The sequence below is a fragment of the Equus caballus genome, chromosome 23 (assembly GCF_041296265.1).
Source record: "Equus caballus isolate H_3958 breed thoroughbred chromosome 23, TB-T2T, whole genome shotgun sequence".
Lineage (NCBI taxonomy): Eukaryota > Metazoa > Chordata > Mammalia > Perissodactyla > Equidae > Equus > Equus caballus.
The window spans coordinates 25,444,909-25,456,325 of NC_091706.1; the positions used below are offsets into that span (position 1 = coordinate 25,444,909).

At 43.8% G+C, this 11,417-nt stretch overlaps 1 protein-coding gene across 12 annotated transcripts in view; it reads right to left on the reverse strand.

Moving 5' to 3' along the window:
• The window catches only part of TLE4 (TLE family member 4, transcriptional corepressor), a 141,655-nt gene extending 130,548 nt beyond the window's left edge, over positions 1 to 11,107 (reverse strand). For 7 of the 12 annotated variants that reach the window (XM_023627163.2, XM_023627157.2, XM_023627156.2 and 4 more), the window contains exons 1-4: positions 10,858 to 11,107; positions 9,970 to 10,067; positions 8,772 to 8,835; positions 7,546 to 7,590 (exon numbers count right to left, since the gene is read on the reverse strand). In XM_023627163.2, coding sequence (XP_023482931.1) covers positions 7,546 to 7,590; positions 8,772 to 8,835; positions 9,970 to 10,067; positions 10,858 to 10,902 — 252 coding nt within the window. In that variant the 5' untranslated portion in view covers positions 10,903 to 11,107. Of the gene's footprint in view, positions 1 to 7,545; positions 7,591 to 8,771; positions 8,836 to 9,969; positions 10,068 to 10,340; positions 10,581 to 10,857 lie in introns of those variants that run through there. The other 5 variants (XM_023627162.2, XM_023627161.2, XM_023627155.2 and 2 more) reach the window with 3 other exon arrangements.
• Between the last annotated feature and the right edge of the window lie 310 nt (positions 11,108 to 11,417).

The window sequence follows — 11,417 nt, forward strand, 5'->3', positions numbered from 1 at the left end:
GGGAGTTAGAGAGTACTACTGCTCATCATTTCTGCGATTACTATTCTTTCCAGTTGTAGTTCCTTGCATTTGCAAATTATTTAGCCAAAATAATCTACAGATCTAGAGAAGCAGAATACACAGTTAGAAAATAAAAACAGAATCCTAATTAGAATAATAATAAGTGAAATAAGCTTGCTAAGAAATCGGAAGGTCAACATCCATTTTCCTTCCCACATGCTCTCACTGCCTGCGCCGCTCCAAGCACCAGGAGGCTGCAGGGGTCCGAGGCCCGCCAGGACCTGACCGGTGGATGGAGCCCAAGCCCTGAAACAGGAGAGCAGCCACCCTTTCTCTCCATGAAACGAAGAAGCTCCCTTCACATTACAAACTGCCAAGTATTTGTGGGCAAAATCCTCAATAATTATCACAAAGTGACCCACTCACCAGTGAATAAAGTACCTAAGTAAGAGGTGTCCTAAGTATTTCTCTTCTGCTTCTTTGAAGATCCAGCTAAGAAAATCCACACCTACCCTTCGTTCCCCTGGATGTAGCATGGGTTACACACTGCAGTGCTCTGAGGAAAGTTCTGGCTTGGTGGTAGAGAAACAGCAAGAGCTGGGCATAAACGCTGGGTCCATTCCAATGAAAAGAGAGAGGGTATATAGATTTGTGTTGATGAATGCCAGCTAAATCCCTCTGTACAGATAGAAAGCAACTTCCACTGACAGCTGTTACTAAGGCAAAGTCACAACAACCCTTATGTTCACTTTTGACTAAAACTTCTGAGGCCCTCCCCCCTTAAAGGAGAGCAACAATTTCATCAACTCCGTCTGCAGTGCACTTACTCTGAACAAGTCCTAAGCCTTGCAAACTGTCACCATCCGCGTAAATACTCAGTTGCCCACACGTCAGTGTGCTGCCTCCTGCTTCTCTCCAACAGCCCAGCTCACAAAACTGAGGATAACTTAGCCACAAGACCACTGGATCTGCCACCATTGCTGGAGTTTTTTAAGAGGAGGTGTAGGGTGGGATTGAGGGAAAGTACCTTCCAAAAATCACATCCCTTTCACTCACTCCACAGCCATCAAATATATTATTGCTGTCCTGAAGCGATAAGCCAGCTATCCAGTCACAAGAAAGGCAATAAAAACGCTCTTATTAAAAACAAACAAATTCTAAGTGCACATTTTAAACATTTAATTCTCAATTGACTTTCCCTCTTCTATAGCGCAAAAAAAAAAAGAAGGTAAAATTCTAGGAAAGGAAGACAAAATGAAGGATGTGAGAACAATGAGCTGGTGCCTGCACCACCTCAACCTCACTGGGTCTGCACCAGCACCCACAAAGGCACATCTTATTCGTCAGTCCATCAGTCCAACCCAGCTTGAAGTTTATTATTTAGGATACACAGAACCTTGCCCAGAAAACAAAAAATAAAAATAAACAATATTCAGTAGGGATTAGGGGCAGTGAGAAGGAAATATCCCTTTGTTCGAATGCTGCAAAGAAAATCTTTTACAGTAAAAGCAAAACATTTGCCTTCATTTACAAGTTTGAGTTGCGTGTGATTTCCTGCATCTAAGAACCTCTTTCTGAACTACAAAGAGGCCACAAAACATCACATTTTCCCCTCCCAGCTTCCCCCTTCAAAAACCCACAGGACGATGATTAACAAACAGCCCCTTTTCTTCAGGCATAGTTTTAGAAGCCACAAGGAAAAGATAAAAGTTAAATGGAAGAGCAAGTTTGTAAACAAATGAGAAATAGGTTGCCCAGGGAGGAAGCAAACTCAATCTTGATAAGCAAGCAGCTCTCCTCCCCTGTGGGAGACTCCAAGAGAAAGGGATCCTGGCCCTCTCACCCACTGAGAGCAGTGTGGATGGAGAGCCCAGGCCAAGCCTTCCCGCCTCAACTCCAGGCAGAGCTGCAGAGAATGCCTTGACACTCCAGGAGTTTGGGGTATGAGCCTCAAGTTCAGTGACTCAAGGACAAACCCAAGGACTATCCCGGCCTCCCAGGGGCTCTCCATTCCAGCAATGAGCTGGGGCCTGAACCTCCAACCAGGGGAGCCCCATCTTCCAGGAGACATCCTCCCAGGTAAATTCATCTGCAGTCCTGAATCCACTAGCTAATAACTGTATCACCTTGTGCAGATCTGACCCTGTTCAATCATCCTTTGATTGGATATAATCCCTTTCTTAGAATCATTGTGAGAACTGAAGAATTTTGGCAATGTGCCCAGGTCAGTGGTAAGCACATGCTAGATATACAATAAACATGCACTCTCATTCAAAGGAGATTCCAATTTCGCTCAACAATCACCGCTTTAGGTGAAAAATCTTCAGATATTTTGAAACTTCAAGAAAGAGAAAATTAAGAACCAAACACGCAAGAAGAGAAAAAGGAGAAACCCAAGCTATCCAGAAAACACTCCTAATTATGCACCCACCTTGACAGATCCGCTTCTCTTGAAGGTCCTGTGACACGTAAAACGACAGCACCCTAGGTCCCCGACCAAGGCACTGCCACTTGGTATCAAATGTCCTAATGCTAGGTCCTCTCCCAGTTTGGGACAAAACATAATTTAAAGTCTATATATATCTAGATTTAGTAAATGGGACTGAAGTTGCTGTCCCACCCCAAAATGTCCAAATCAGAGAGGCAGAGGACAAAAACACCACCAATAACCTCCACTGGATTAACATTAATTGCAGAATATTATCAAAGAACAAGTAATCTTAAGTTAGAAAAGGTGGCTTTAAACCCTAATAAAAAACACAAAACATAAGAAACACCCCCACCAACACACACACATGGTCTCCTAATTGTATCTGGAATTTTTTTGCACAGTCATCAAAATTCCACTTGTAACCCCTCTCTGAGATTTTACAGTCCAGTAGTGCCCACCCACTGTTCAGCCCCTCTACATTACTATTTCCTAATGTTTATACAGCAAAAGAAAGTTCCATATGCATAATTTTCATTGGTTTATTAGTCATTTTCAGCTCAAACCCCCAACCCTTGGTAACAGTTCACTTTCATTATTATACAAGAACTCAATCACATCCATTTCTGGAAAAAATAATCACTGTAAAAATACAACAGACACACTTCTGCCTACATTCTCAAATACCTACTCCTGCACCTACTCCTCCAAATCTAAGCACATACAACCTAAGAGAGGAGATTTGCAAGAAATTAGTAATGCCCCCAAAACAAGTTTTCTTCTGGGAAATCTAAACAGAATTTTATACACATTGACTTCCACTGCAAGCACTGTCCCCAAATAAATTTACTGCACCCTAGAATCAAGCACACTCAAGGCTGGAATGTCATGCCAGTCATCTATTACTTCAACCTCAATAAATCTCTTTTGACTCTCCAAATCCACGGCTGCTTTCTAAAATAGTTCATGAAAAAGCACCAACCTAATTAACAACAGCTTCTTCTGCAACTGTGGCCTTGATTTCACTTATTTACACATTAACTGCAGCCTCCTTTTGGCCAATCCAGTCTATTCTCTGTACCATGCCGAGCCTTTTATCTGCCCTGGACAGCATTTTCTCCAGCAGATGAAGTAGATGCCGATTGATTTGCTGTCGAGCATGGTAAATTAATAGCAACAAATTGCTGAGGGCCCGTCTCTCTGCTCCACCATGCTTCGGCAGTTTTGCTTTATTTGCTCCATGATGGGCAGCAGTCGGCCTCTTCAAGTCAATTTCTTCTTAACAACCTGCAATACTTTTCAATGGTGAAAATAGAGCTGTTCCTTGTAAGTCAGAAATCAATATCCTATTGCCCTTAGAAAATGCTAAACAAGCAGTATTGGCAATCCACTTGGTACTAGAGGGTATCAGATATAATGCAAATCCATACTGCTTCCCTCCTTGTAGTTATTACAGTTTGCTAAAAGGTTCCTAATGTCATTTATCATCATTTACCATCGACCAGAGAGGCTATGATTATGATATCCTATCAGCTGGCAAGGCCCTTTCATTTCTATTCAATTAATATTTTAGCAGCACTCAAATGGTTGTGGCCTAAGTCTCATAAGAAAATTTACACGGCTTGGAGTCAAACAGGAGTTTTCTTGCCCTGATTCTAAAAAAACAGTAATTATATATACACACACATATACATGCATACACACATATGCATGCACATATACACAGAGGAACACACAAACATATATACAAATGTGCAGCACTCACTTCTCTTAGGTTCTAAGTATTGCAGATTTCTACAATTTTCTAGTCTCTAAAGTCCCAATTCTAAGCTAAAGTTTCTTAGAAGAACCTTCAGATTATAGAACATTCACTAGGAGGAAGTCATGAGATGTTCTCAAAATGTGGTCTGTTCTAGAGGCTGAATTCACTTACCTACTGTTCCTAATCTACATGCAACATTCACTTTTTAAAGTAGTAACTGCTGCTGTCAGATTAAATCAGGGCGGTCTTCCCTAATTACAGCATTCCAGGTGAAGGATGGGAACGAACAGCGTTTAGCAATGTTATCAACTGCAGGCATCACCCTGCCCCGCCCATGGTCACTGACCCATTTAGGAGCCACACTGTATCTATAAAGAGGAACAATCAGCAAAAAAAGTAACAACTGCCCCGAGGGCCAACTGTCTCATCCAAATAAAAACCAAAACCTCCCACTTAGGGAAATCCTTAGAGAATAAAAGCCAATGTTCTTTCATTTTAAAAAATTCCATTATGAAGACATCACAATAAAACATGTGCCATTTCTAACCATGTCCCATTTGTCATCTTCACTTTCAAGCTAGAACTTAAGACAGCAGTGAAGCATTATCATATTATAGCCTAGAACATTCCACTCTAACTTCCCTGGTTTTTCTCCCCAGCTTCATCTGCTCAGTCTATCGATCCTACTAAAGATTACCAGAAATTAGATACATATTTTATGCTCTAATTCCATGTCATGTCACCGAGTTCCCCTTTAAAAAAAAAAATCAACTAATTCTACCAGTCTAATGTTATTTACTCAGTTACCAAAATTTAAATTAATTATGTTCTCAAACATAATTGTTAAAAATTGGCAACATTATGCAGGCTTAATTAAGATTAAATCCAATTTACTAAATGTACTTTAATTGGTACTAATTACATTAGCTTTCATTTCAGAATGACAAATTCCCCATAGGTTTCACTTTATAGTTCTCTATCAGGATCAACACAGGGTGACTGATGATGAGCAACATACAGAAAGGGGAGGAGCCATAATACCGACCCCCCCCATCCTGTTTTGTCACTGCTCTGTGCTATTATCCTTTTACCAGTTTGCTAAGTCACAGAGTCATGACTCCATCACAGCCGTCATCTTCTGTTCCAATGAAAAATTTCTCTGAAAATAAATACTCTGTGGCTGGCAGCAGCCAAGAAGAACAGGAGCTTTAACCAAAAAATACACAAAGGTTTCAAATATCAGGGCCACCAATTACTAGGGTACTTCCAAGGACTCCGGGGACTCCTACTCTTGAACCCTTGGAGACACAAATCTAATAAGTGAATAAGCCTAACCCGATCTTGAGAACTAGGCCCAATTACACCGCAGGGCAACTTCCCTGCGTTATTGCTGCTTTCCATTACGAGGGTATCCAGCGAGTGCATCTGGAAGAGAGGCCAAGAGGAACCAAGGCTGTCTGCCTAGGAAAACAAATAAAGACAGATATGCCTCTGTGCTTAAGGGGGGAAAGAAAGAAAATATAATAAGTAGGTGGTTTGCAGGGCTGTCTGTATTTCATAATGTGATAAACTGCCCTCAGGATTCTTGATATGATTGAATTTAAAAGCAAGAGGAAAAAAGGGAAAATGTACTCCATTCTCAATTTTAAATGGATGGCATTTGAAGCCAGCTGGACAAGAAGACGACAGAATTACAAAGGTATAAAATGTGTAAAATTAAGGAATCTCACAGAGCACACCTCCCTCCACCCCCACCAAAGAAATACATACAGCCAAATACAAGCTCTGTGCCTCTCAGAACTATAAATGGTATAAAGAGATCTGGAAACTAAGTGGTTAGGGTAAACAAGATACAGGAGGAGAAATAAGGGGGCATTAATCATCTGGTCCAATCTTTAAAAAGACACTAATCTTGAGTGGTTGGGTGAGGACAAAAAAAAAAAAGACTTGTACAAGATCCAGATCTAAAATGACATGTAATGAGGATAATTAACAAACAATATCTCTTGTGTAATTTATTCCTGTAAGGTACAGCGAAGGGCAGTCTATCCGTAAGTTTGACGGACTGTGTTTAAGCAAAAGATACTTACATTACTAATCTAAACAGAAACGGCAAAGACACCAAAATAAGAATTTTAACACACAGCAAACTATATGATAACGTTAACACTGACATAACCAAACAGCATATGAAGTAATAAGAAGTATCTAAAATAAAAAGTCCTCAGTATAAGTAATGACTCATTTTTTCCACCTTTTTGTTTTCAAACACTACCTCTCCGATTGCTTTTATTGTCAGTCATCTTTTAAAGATCTACTATCAACGTGTAATTAACTATATGCAAAAAGGAATCCATAAGTCGTAAAAACCTAATAATATGTGATCATTTCATATTTTTTAAACTTAGAAAGTAATGACATTCACCACAAGTATAAATAAGAGATGAAAAACATTGTTCTCCCTCATCTTTTCGCAGCAGGTAAACACGTGCACACCTTTTCTGAAATGGTTGATGAAAGAGACCTGAAGATCACTAAAAAGAAATGCCTCCTAGAGGAATTATTATTGCCAAACAATATTTTTTATATATATGCTATTTTTCCAGCTAGAAAACTTAAATCAAACCATTTTATTCAGCCTCTTGCAAAAAAAGGCTGTCTGAGTCATACCTCTCAATGCTTTCTGACTAATCATTATCTTTTTTTCTTTGCTTTTTTTTTTTTTGGCTGAACTAATTGCTAGATTTCAAGACCCAGTGTTGAACCTTATCACATCCTCCTATCAGGCTCATTTACTCTGTACAAATTTTGGAAGGAACAGTTACAGTTCCTGGTAAGACCCAACTAAATAGCCTCAGGGGACCAGTACAAGGATTTTACATCAATTGCTTTTGTAGCTCCACAGATTTCATTTTGATCTTCCCAGTTCACCCTCTATCCTTTCTTTCACACTGAGCCAACGGAGGCTCCACAGAATTTACAATTTTACTTTCTCATATTTTCCAAGAAAAGCTCTTTCATTAAACAAGTTTTCGATGCCCGAAATAACACAAATTAACTCTTTCAAAAGAAAAACGAGACATATTTTAAAATTGAGCATCCTGCTTTTGAAAGTGTACAAAGTTTAATATGCATTCAGACATTTTAAATCACATTTTTAAATGAAAAAAATTAGAATATGCAAAAAAGATGGGGATCCACACCTGAAAAAACAGCATTCTCTCCAGTACACAGTCCTTGAAAATACAGGTAGCCACAAAAATGTGCAGAATAAAATTGCAAAATATACAATCTTCTTTCTAAAGTGCACGGTACTATTGTCATTTAAAATGGTTATAAAGAAATAATAACTTACCTGCTTGTGCATTTCTATATTCAACCCATAGGACATCTCATAATACTGTCAAAGAAGGAAAAGTAATTAACTTCGTGGCTTTCATCAATCTCCCTGGTTTGTTCAAAATCCCCCAAATATGTTTAATACAGACATAAAAGCCTCACCCATATCAAAATATCTGTAATACCTATGCTGCTAAATCAGAAGCAACATTCTACCGCTGTCTTCAGCCTAATAAACTAGAAGCACCTTAAGACAGACTCTAAGAGACTTAACTCACGAAACTAATAAAATCAAGTTCAAACATAGCATTCTTAACATCTTCAGTTGTCTTTATACATCAGTGGCAGATGAATCAAAAAGGTCTGATGAAAATTTGGTACCATATGGACTTTCCTAGGCACAGCGAGCAAGTTAATGGCAAAAACATGTCAGGCAAATGCTGATGCTTTGAAAGAACTGTTCAAAAAGGTGATGCTACTTCAGAGTTCAGTTTCTCATTTGTAGTGTACTGCTTATATTCATACATTCAAAGGAAAAGGCTCGATGGGAAATGAATGAGTTACTCTGGAGCCTTTATGAACAAGCATAAAAATATGCTTGGTAATACTTCTGAAAAAGCAGATCCGATTTTTTTGAACATGTAGTATAACTGGCATTATAGAAATTCTGGCAGAACAAATCGGTTATACACGACACTACAACACTCCTCAAACCAACCTAACACTATAGAAATTGAAAACACACGCAATACGCACACACTAGTAACATAAAGACTGGGGGAAAATCTGAAGGGTTGTCTGGTGTCTTTTCTTATCTATCATTCTTTAAAAGAAGTAAAACACATTAAAATTGTAACAGTTTACAGAAAAACTGTCTGGTTAAAATTGTTCAGAGCAAGAGCAATAAAACAACAAAGAAAACCATTAACACAAAAACATTTTGCTTGTGACTCTAAACAAAACATAAATGAGGTTTGTTTTTTTTCCAACCTGTAAAAACAAAGCACAGAAAATTATACCCCATGCAGCTGAACTTTCTGAAAATTCCAATCAAAGCTGGTTGTCAAAGGCAAGTTATAACAACCTGGAATTACAGGTTGCTAATGGTCATATTCCCACAAGCTCAACTGCACTGGCACTGCAACTGTGATCCATCCTGCAGCCTCCAGCCATCTGAGCGTATTCTTGCTTTTGGTATCCCAACCTAACAGGCACTTTGAATCTGTGACACAGTTTTCTTACCATGACATAATGCCGCTGCATCTCTGTCTTCTCACTGGCCAGTTTCTCACATTCCAGCTTCAGGCTGTCCAAGACAGAAGGAAATCTAAGTACCACGCAGATCTCGACTTACCTCCTTCAAACGTAAATACACATTCCCTCCTCTAAATCATCACCTGCAGAATGCCAAATCAACTATCTTAAATACCACCCTCATTATTGAAAGAGAGGCGGGAGAGGAAGGGGTGATTGGAACCAGCCCGGACTTGCCCTTTCAACAAGGATCAAATGTGGGGCTTTTGTTTGTTTGTTTTAAGAAAAAAAAAATCCCTGTAGCCAATTTAACTCCGGAACCTCATCCTGAAGTGAATATTCACTAAATTCACTTAACAAAACAAGAACAAGGAAATAAACATCAATGTCTACATATCCAAGCACAAGTAAGTCCCCCACAATGTCAAAAGGGAGGTTTTTTTCTTTAATGTTCCACGAAGAGATTAATGAAAACATGAATCAAGCGTGTCTTATGAATGATGTCTTATTTTTTCCCTCCAAAACAGAGACAAGTTGAATACCACCACCCAGGGGCAAAGTGTGGATCGAGTTCAGTGGCTTGTTTCGGTTCTCGCATTTACGAAATACGAATTACACGTCATTAAAAAGCTAGTGAAAGAAAAATATTTCAAAGGCACTCTAATGACAGTCTCAGAGACCAAAACATTTTTTTGCAGCATAAAAGTAATGAAACCGCTCACTTGCGACTTCTCAGGGCTCTCGGCTCTTGGTATTTCGGTGGAACGGCAGAAAGAAGTGAGAAGGAATCAAGCCCGGAGTAATAAAGAAGCAAGGAAGGCAAAAGGCCCCAGAATCTTCCCAGCCTCCCATTCTCCTGGCCCCAATAAATCAATACCGAAAGTTTGGCCTCAGCGTTTTCCAAGTCCCCCCAGTTTCGATTGTTCTGCCTCCTTTTATTTTTTATTATTATTTATGGGAGAAAGGAGAGATGCTTAATTTCTTTACACCTGCCTAAGAAAGAGAGGCCGTGACTTGCCCTTTCTGCCCACAAGGAAAAATGATAATAACACCTTTGTGGAGGCCAAAAAAAAAAAAAAAAGCGGGGGGGGGGGGGGGGGGGGTGTGTGTGTGTGTGTGTGTGTGTGTGTGTAGGGAAGACAAGAGCTAGGCAAACAGGAGGATCAGCTAAAGTCAATATCGTTACCTGTGGTACTGAGCCTGTAAAAACTGAAACTCTTCCTTAATCCGATCACAGGACTCGGAAATTGTAAATTTAAAGGGTTGAGCAGGCTGATGCGGTGCCTAAAGAACAACAATAAAATATTTAATTAGCCCACATCACAGGCGAGGCAGCGAGCTGGAGAAAACAGCGCGCGGCGCGGGCGGGGGGCTCGTCGCGCAGGCACGAGGAGCGAGGAAACTCTCCGCCCGCCCCCCTCGGCGCACGGCCCCGCAGGGCTCGGCTCGGGGTGCCCCGGGCCCCCGCGCCCCCCTGCCCGCCCCGGACCCCGCAGGCTCCCGCCCCCGCCCCCCGCCTCGCCGACGGCGGGCGCCCCGCGCCCACTGCCTCCCCACCCGGAATCGAAACTGGCCCGTCGGGGGGACCCGCGCCATGGCGTCGGGCCGCGGTCGCGTCGGGGGAGGGGGCACGGGGCCGCCACCCTCGGCGGCCGGCCGGCGGACTGGCTCGCTCGCTCTTCCCCGGGGCCCGCGGCGCGAGGGGCCAGCGCCCCGCACTCCGGAGCCGCCGCCGGCCCCGCCGCGCCGCCGCCGAGGGCGCCCTCCCCGCCCGGGCGCGGAGTCGCGCCTCCTCCATCGCTCGCCGCCCCCCCGCGACGAGGGGCGGCGCGGGGACGGCCAACGGCTCGGCGCGGCTTCCAGGGGCTTCAAAGACAACAATAAGAAAATGGCTACAACTCAATCGCCTCGGCGCCCCCCCCCCTCGCCGAGAGTGCCCCCGCGCCGGGGGGCGGGGGGCGGCGGCTCCCCGAGCGGGGCGCGGGCTCCGGGCCGCCCTCCACGCCCCTCCGGCCCGAGACACAAGTCGGCGCGCAGGGGGCGACGCGGGGACTCCCCCGGCGCCCGCACTCACCGGGTGTCTGGTCTGCGGGTACATCTTGCTCAGGTCGCGAATCATCCAAACCGATTTAGTTGGCTGCGCTGGGCAGAGGCGCGCGGCTCATTGGCTTTAATGGCCCCGAGGAGGAGGCGGCGGCGGAGGCGGCCGGCTGGGTCCGAGGGCGGCTCGGGCGGTCCCGGCCCCCGCCGGGTCTCGCGTGACGCGGGCGGCAGGAACGCGCGGCGGCGGCGGCGGCGGCGGCGGCGGCTGGGTGCCGGCGGCCGGGCCGCTCCGCATTCCCCGCGGGCGTCACTGGCCCGCCGCGGGCATTGTCCGGCGCGCGTCTCCCGCGGCAACGCTCCGCCGTTCGCTCCGCCGAGGTGCGCCCGCCGCTGCCCCGGCCGGGCAAGTGCGAGCTCCGCGCCCCGCGCCCGCCGGCAGCGCCGCCCGCTCGCCCGCCGCTCGGCGTCCCACTCCAAACTTTTTTTTTATTTGTCTTTTAATTGGTTGTTATTCCTCCGAATGAATGATCGCTCTCTTCTTTCCTAAAAGCAAACACAAACTCCTTTGGTTCGGAAGAGGTCTCGGCGGTG